Source organism: Nicotiana tomentosiformis, chromosome 9 (genome assembly GCF_000390325.3).
Source record: "Nicotiana tomentosiformis chromosome 9, ASM39032v3, whole genome shotgun sequence".
Classification (NCBI taxonomy): Eukaryota; Viridiplantae; Streptophyta; class Magnoliopsida; order Solanales; family Solanaceae; genus Nicotiana; species Nicotiana tomentosiformis.
In genome coordinates this window covers 12,851,224-12,859,028 of record NC_090820.1, presented here as the reverse complement: position 1 = coordinate 12,859,028, position 7,805 = coordinate 12,851,224, and the positions used below count along the sequence as shown (strand labels likewise).

General features: G+C 32.4%; 3 protein-coding genes across 3 annotated transcripts in view; all 3 read right to left on the bottom strand.

The window, feature by feature from the left end:
• Positions 1-738: 738 nt before the first annotated feature.
• On the bottom strand, positions 739-4,475 carry LOC138899603 (serine/threonine receptor-like kinase NFP). Its single transcript, XM_070186219.1, has 2 exons — positions 3,345-4,475; positions 739-1,201 (listed from the first exon to the last, which is right to left on the bottom strand). The coding sequence occupies exon 1, from the start codon at positions 4,330-4,332 to the stop codon at positions 3,430-3,432; it is 903 nt and encodes a 300-aa protein (XP_070042320.1). The 5' UTR covers positions 4,333-4,475; the 3' UTR covers positions 739-1,201; positions 3,345-3,429.
• On the bottom strand, positions 836-3,386 carry LOC138898401 (serine/threonine receptor-like kinase NFP). The gene is made up of 2 exons (XM_070184464.1): positions 3,345-3,386; positions 836-1,201 (listed from the first exon to the last, which is right to left on the bottom strand). The coding sequence occupies exons 1-2, from the start codon at positions 3,384-3,386 to the stop codon at positions 836-838; spliced, it is 408 nt and encodes a 135-aa protein (XP_070040565.1).
• A 2,290-nt stretch (positions 4,476-6,765) lies between the features above and the next one.
• The window catches only part of LOC104087356 (photosynthetic NDH subunit of subcomplex B 5, chloroplastic-like), a 19,726-nt gene continuing 18,686 nt past the window's right edge, over positions 6,766-7,805 (bottom strand). The window contains exons 2-4 of the mRNA XM_070184463.1: positions 7,511-7,586; positions 7,180-7,238; positions 6,766-7,099 (exon numbers count right to left, since the gene is read on the bottom strand). Coding sequence (XP_070040564.1) covers positions 6,863-7,099; positions 7,180-7,238; positions 7,511-7,586 — 372 coding nt within the window. The 3' untranslated portion in view covers positions 6,766-6,862. The remainder of the gene's footprint in view (positions 7,100-7,179; positions 7,239-7,510; positions 7,587-7,805) is intronic.

Here is a 7,805-nt window from a genome sequence, read left to right as displayed (position 1 = left end):
CACCGAGGGGTGCTGAGGATCTTTCACATACTTTATCTACTATAGTGCACCTCGATGTTCCGATAGAGCATTGTGTCGCTACTCATGCGCAAGTTTGTTTGTATTACTATTATTTCAATGTGTTTTTACCTTATAGATTAGTCAGTAATATCTGAGTGTTTATATTATTTTAAAGATTTCGTCATCGCCCGTCAGGGCGGCCACATTGTGCGATACTGACTTTCCGGAGACGGATGATCATTGTTTCTCGAAGCTCTGCAGAAACTGAATATAGAAGCTTAGCAACAACAATAGCTGAGCTAATCTGGCTACATGGAATGCTAAAGGAAGTTGAGATTCATATTAAGCTACCTATTGATATTTAGTGATAGCAAAGCAGCCATACAAATAGCTGCAAATCATGTCTATTATGAAAGGACTAAACATATTGAAATAGATTGTCACTTTGTGACAGAAAGAATTCAGCAGGGACTCATTACTACAAAATACATTTCAACAACTAATCAACCTGCAGATGTTCTTACAAAAGAATTGACCAGAGTTTAACATGAGTATCTAAAGTCCAAGCTAGGAATGTTTAATATTTTTTCACCACCTAGATTGAGGGGGAGTATTGAATAAAGTAAGGGTATAATAGTCTTTGCATGGTAAAGCTGTTAGGAAGTGAGTTAAGTTGTTAATGGTTGTTAGAAGAATTAGTAATATCAGGATTAGTAGTTAGTTAGAGTGCTAACGAGAGGGTTAAAACATTGATATATAAGTAAGCCTTTACATTGTAAAAAAAGACATTTTTTTAGGAATAATAAAAATACTCTCCACTAATTCTCTCTCTCGTCTAATGCATCTTCTTCTTTTTCTTCTTCTTCTTCTTCTTCTTCTTCTTTTCTGCATTTCTTCTTCTTTCTATCTTTCTTGATACTCTGCTTATTCTCATCACAATTGTGTGAATAATTACAATGTTGCTACTCTTAATGTCTTTGTGTACAACCCTTGGCCTTGTATGTTCATGGATATATAAGAGACCATTTGCAACATCAGTGGCAATTTTTAACCTTGTTTTCCAACTCAATTTTTCTTTTTTGTCCTCGTGAAGCCATGAATGTAGTGAACCATTTTCAACATACTCATAAACAAAATAGCAATTTGCTTCTTTAGGGTCTATGCAAAAATACTCTAACTTCACTAAATTCACATGGTTCACCTACCAAAAAACAAAAAAGGAAAAAATATTAAGTAGACGTTTGCTATGTTGCTCGAACTCTCTAAAAGTGTTGTCGCACCCGTATCGAATTCTCAAAAAATGCACTAAATTTGGAGGATCCGACACGCACCCAACAATATTTTTGAAGAGTCCGAGTAACATAGGACGTTTGGACATAAAAATTATAATTTTTGAAAAAAGTAGTATTTGAAGTTAAATTAAAAAATAGTATTTTGAATTTTGGACATACATTTCATTTGAAAAAATGTTGCAGTTTTGTGAGTGGGGAAAAAAGATTTCTGAAAATTTTGAAAATGTGGTCATTTTTTAAAAACACATTTTCGAAAAAATTTCAAAAACTTGAAAAATTTTATGGAGAAATACATTAAAAAAATTTTAAAAAAAGAAATTTATTTTATGGACAAACAGAAGAAAGTCTAAATTTTCATGGTCCCTATTCCTTTGTTTTTATTCCAAGACTTAAATTTACTCATGTACCCAAAAGTGACACCACTGCAAGAGAGGATGCAAAATAGGACATGATAGACAATTTCTTTCTTAAATTTAATTTCCATACACTAACAAGGTAAACGAAATTTTTACACTACCAATATCAGATTACCTAAAACATAACTATTATAAGAGTGAAAATATTAGTGACGTAAAAATAAGACAAATGATATACTAAGGGCTCCTTTGGTACGAGGGATAATTAATTAATTCCGGGATTAAATTTGAGATTAGTTTATTCTATGTTTAGTTGAAATAAAAACGTGGTATAACTAATTCCAAGATTATCCCAAAATTATAGTGTTAAGTTTGTTCCTATGGGAGGATAGAATAACAATTACGGAATAACTAATCCCCAGATAATTAATGATGGGATAACTTGTTTCCCAACAATACTGCAAGAGAGGTTTCAAAATAGGACATGATGGCAATTTCTTTCTTTAAAAAAATGATTATACACCGAACAATCTAAACGAATTTTACACTATCAATATCAAATTACCTAAAATATAACTAAACATAACTATTACAAAAATGAAAATATTAGTGACGTAAAAATAAGAGAAATAACACACTAAATGCAACAATACTGCAAGAGAGGTTTTAAAATAGGACATGGTGACGTTTCTTTATTGAAATAGGTAGGCTAATAAAATCAATTCAAAGTAGTACAGCCAAGCTAAGCTAAAGCATGAGGCATCCATCTATACCTACTACCTTCCACCAATAAATGTACCAAATAATTCTGTACGACAAAACTTAGGCATAAGCATATAGAAGAATTAATTAATATATTTTTTTCTCCGTTAAAATTTAACTTATATTTCATAATACTTCTTCTATTTCATTAGCCATTATTGTTAATTTTTGATATACAATAACTTTGCTTATGGGTCCATTACCCTGCCACCCACCATTCTTGTTAAAAGGGATTTGAGGGATTGGTAGGGTCTCCTCACAAACATCAATGAAAAAGAAAAAACAAAAGGTGAATAATTGAGGAACAAATAGAAAAAGTTTTTTAATGAAAAGATATATTGCAGAGGACAAATAAATTCAGGATAGAATGGTGTTGATTAACTTAAATAATATATTATTAAATTTAAACAGGCATAATAGTCCACTTGATTATTATAGACCTAATTTTGGGATAAAAATTTAATGTCTTATTCCTTAATTGATTACTAATCTTTGAATAAGCTATCACATGATTAAAAATAGTATTGGAATAATTTATATATATGTCATAAATTATCCTAGGTTAAAACAGTAAAATTAATAATCTCAGAGTTAGTACAATATATCAAATAATTAATAAAAAATAAAATCAGAATAACTAGTCCCACCATAACTTATCTCCAAATCAAACGAGCCCCCGAGTGGTTCTAATGGTCGATAAAGTAGGTGTAAATTTCGAAGCTAATGTTCAAATTATAGCGGAAACAAAAACTTATTAGGAAATATCCTTTTATGAAAGGTAGGAGATAGTCAATAGAACAGTTCACAATTCGAGGTAAGCACTGACTAAGTCCAAACTCCACAATATTTAAGAAAAATCTAACTTTCTACTGGTGTCTTCTTTGGATGAATACAAAGGCTTAATTAAAGTATAGAATTGGAGTAAAAATTTTACCTTTTGGAGGATCTCGAGCTCCTCACTGGCATTCCACTTCATTTTCTTGATTGCAAATTATACCTTTATACACAGACCCTTGAATCTAACACCCTTCATCAAATCCAAGATATAAGCTTCTCTTACTCTTCCCTGATTTCTCTCTACAACCCCATAAACCAGCTAACAAAATCAGTAACAGCACACAAATTCCTAAACCAATAGCTAATCCTATGACTGTTCCTTTCTTGTCATTTTCTTGTACTGCAGGACCATTTGAAGCTGTTGGTTGTGTAATATCAGGAAGTTTAGATAGAGGAATGAAAAGGATATCAAAAATCTTGGGATTATTTCCATTAATTTTCCTTATAGATTGTGGGGTTGTTCCAAATCTTGAAGCAATTGAAGAAATATTGTCAAAAGGTTGAAATACATAACTAATAAGATATCTTGGTTGGTTTTGGTTTTGGGGTTGCGTTTGTGTTCTGTTTGGACACTTGCAAAAAATTGGGAATTCTATGACTTGACCTATGTCAATATTTTCTGGTACAACAGCTGGATTAACAGCCTCAACAGATTGATAAGTTGTAAGGTTTTGAAACTTAACAGTTGAGACCATGTACATAGTATCACCGAAGTTGAAACTATAGTTAAGGCCAGCATATGAGATGTTACCAGAAGTGGTATTGAGGTTGTTACAAGAACAAGTGATTGGTACTAAGAGGGATTGGTCATTGACTAGAGTTGTGTTTGAGGTAGAAATATTACTAGGATTTGCAATCATAAGCCTACTTACTGAAAAAAGGTCACCAATTGAGGCTAAATCAAGAAATTCTGGTCCTCTTGCTCTGTAAAAGACATATGTTTGACATGGATAAAATTGGCTTGAATTACAGCTATAGCCTGTTGTACTTGGTGCATCTTGTGCATAACATAGGTTTTGATTATACAATAGGAAGATGGAGAAGAAAAGAAGTGAAAAAGTACCATACATAGGCTTGATTCTCATTTTCTTGATTTGTTTTGGTTTTGTGGAGAAAGATGTGTTAAAAATATAATGGAGCTAAGAAGTTTATATACCCAAAATGTTGTTGTTTTTCTTATAGTCTTGGTTTTGACCATTAATGGTAGATGAGGTTTTTTTTCATTGGATTGGTTGTTTTAATTTCTCATATGGTCTTGTCTATAGAATTGATGGAAGATGGTAGGTTTTCCAATTTGATGGTCCCACATAGAAGACTTTTTGGTCAACCTTAATGCAGAAAATACTCTTATTTATCTTTGTTGTTTTCTGCAAATTAGTAGACTGCAAAATGTTTTAACATGTTTGGACTAGTCATCTGCCTTTTAGACACATCTTTTTCTAATAAAGTAGGAGTAGCTAGCATTTAACATAAATTTAGTTTGAAGAATTTTTAAAGTTGGGTTGAAAAAGAAACGGCCAAAATTTATGGCCAAAAGGGTAGCGTAGTATATACTAAAACAACTATCACAGTGGAACTATTAGAAAATTAAAAGGTTTGGCTTCTTTGTGATTGGACCGTTTATTGAACTAGAAACTCAAATTTTTAATATCGAAAAATATCTTATTATTATCAAAAGACCAGTATTAAACTAAAAGCTTCTTCAATTCCATAAGTACTTTTTTTTAAAGTTTAAGTGTTTGATCAAGCTTTTGGAAAAAAAAAAAAGTGCTTCCGAATAGAAGCATAAACGGTTTTGGAGAAACAGAAAAAAATAGCTTCTCTCCAAAAGTACTTTTGAGAAAAATATACTTAGAAACAGTTTTTAAAAACTTGATCAAACACTAATTGCTGCTCAGAAGTGATTTTCAAGTTAAGTAACCAAACACAAACACTTTTAAGAAAAAATAATTCTCTAAATAAGCTATGTTGGTTGTTTGTCCAAACATGTATTATTTTCCAAATTAAATGCCAACTTTGTCAAGAGTCCTAATACCAAATCCATTTGTCTCAATATAATTTGTGGATGACTTATATATATTGGAAGACCAAGACTTTTAAACTTAGACAATGGTGCCTCGGCGTATCGGAGAGGTCATCAAAAGGACTAGTCATCAAAGCTAAGTGTCTCTTTCTCTCTTTTTTTCTTCTTCTTTTTGCTTTATAATTGGTGTCCGGATTAGATTGCACGTATCATTATTATTTTAGTTGTTGAGTGCGCAAATAAAGTTTCATATTGGTAGTTTAAAAAATTAGGAGATGCATATATGGTGTAGAGATCTTTTAATGATGTGAGACTTTTAAAAAAAAACTATACTAGATTAGCCCGAAGCGAATAATATCACACCATGTTAAGAGTATTTGTGGGCTGGTTGAACCTAAGAACTATATCTGAGCCCAGATTAGACGGGATGAGTATGGTGATGACAGATAATTGCTCTGACAATCTTGGAATCGTGGTAATACACCACATGGAACTAGTTCCGAGGAGAGACTAGTGAATCGTGATGATGAGTCACGTAAAACTTAGTTGATGTACGGGCTTGACGAAAAATGGACAATATCACATCATGTTAATAGTATCGTAAACAATATCACATCATGGACAATATCATATATGTTGCCTCTTATTAACCTTAAATATTAAATAACTATGTCCATTAAAATTTAGATAGATAATTAAAAATTTGTAATATTTTTTGTCCGAGCAAAAAAGTCATGCTCTATCCTCTTGCTAGTGGAGTTAAAATTAGAAAGCACTAAACAAGAAAGAGGGTTAACTGTAGTTTTTCTTATCCTTTGGGAGCTTATGATCAAGTTCCTTTTATCATAGTTAATGGACCTAATCTTACAAGTTGGAAAGATCTTTTAATTCTTCTTGACTTGTAAGTCTTCATTAGGCATATCCTTTGGTGAAACAGAGTTGATAGTTGTCCTTCACCAAAGACGGATTCAAAATTTTAAGTTAGTGAATGCGAATACTCTTTTGTGTCAATGGGTGAAAACTAGGTATAACTATTCTCCTAGTTCTTTTAAAAAGGATTTAAGTATAATTTATACAGTAACAATAGACATTTTTCACAAGCCTCATTTACCACAACCATCTTTGATATATAGGAATCTAACTTTCCTAGTGCTTACACAAGAAGGGCACAAGGGTTACAGACTCTCACAGTGACCACTTTAGACAACAATCAGTGGTACATTGTCTCCCATAAGCTACTTTTTCTTTTTAAATAATGGCGGTGTATAGACCCGCTTACACACACGGCAATTATTAACTGGCCGAGAAAATTAAGCGAGCTGTAACAAATTCTGTCGTTGCTCTAGTTCCTCTGATCTGACAACAAAAATTAATTTATAATCACATGAGTGGGGTTTGGGAAGGGTAGTATGTACGCATACCTTACCCCTACCTTAAAAAGATAGAGAGCCTGTTTCCGAAAGGCTGTTTTCAAAAACTAATTTACAACATTAACTAATTATGAAAACGATATCATTCACATGAAATGTCATATATACATTGATTATACAACTAAATCGACGATCCAAAACACAATTTGTTTCATTGTACTTTTATCTTTTCATGATATCATCCTTCTGAAGCTTAACAGTGAAATCCCAAATATCACCATATTTCTCATTGAATTCCCAAATATCCATGGTGTTATAATCCGATATTAACTTGTCTCGAGCTCCTCGTTCCATGTTATATATCTGAGGCTCAAAATTGTGAGCTTCACTTGGTTTGTCCATCTCAATAATGCAAAACACAATTGTAAACACAGCTGCTCCAATATATAAGTACTCTCCCTGCATGTCAAGAGGTGAAAACACCAGACTTTAGTTTGCTAGAAAAGGGCGTTTTCGAGTGTCAAATTTCGTCGACTTACTGGAACATTGAAGTACATTCCAGCAGCAATTGCTGGTAGGAATAGCCATGAAATAATACCTATTTTGGAAACACCAGAAAACAAGGTGAACTTTATTATGTGAAATGCAACAACAACAACAATAATAACAAATGTAGTATAATCCCACAAAGTGGGCCTGAGAAGTATAGAGTGTACACAACCTTACGCCTACCTTGAGAAGGTAGAGAGACTGTTTCCGATATACTCCCGACACAAGTAAAGATGAAAAGAAATAGATACTATTATGTGAAACGCATGAGTAAATAAACGGACGTTAACGATCATATGGTTGGTAATGTGTTATATATACCTTGAAATCCTCTTGGTGGTGCAACAGCTTCATAATCTTCTTTTATGGATTCCCAAAATGTAGCTGCAATGCAAGTTCAAATCATGAATTTATTCCACGGATGATAGGACTAACTTATCAGATAGCTGAGATCATATCGAACATAAAGATCAAAGTCTTTTTTGTCATACTAAAGCCAATAGAGAACTTAACTAGTAAATGAAGTATTTCCTACATTTCTAAGTATGTGATACAGTTCATTTTAAGAGATTAAATTGACCATATTTTGTTAGGCTAAACAGCTACAGTAAGTTGC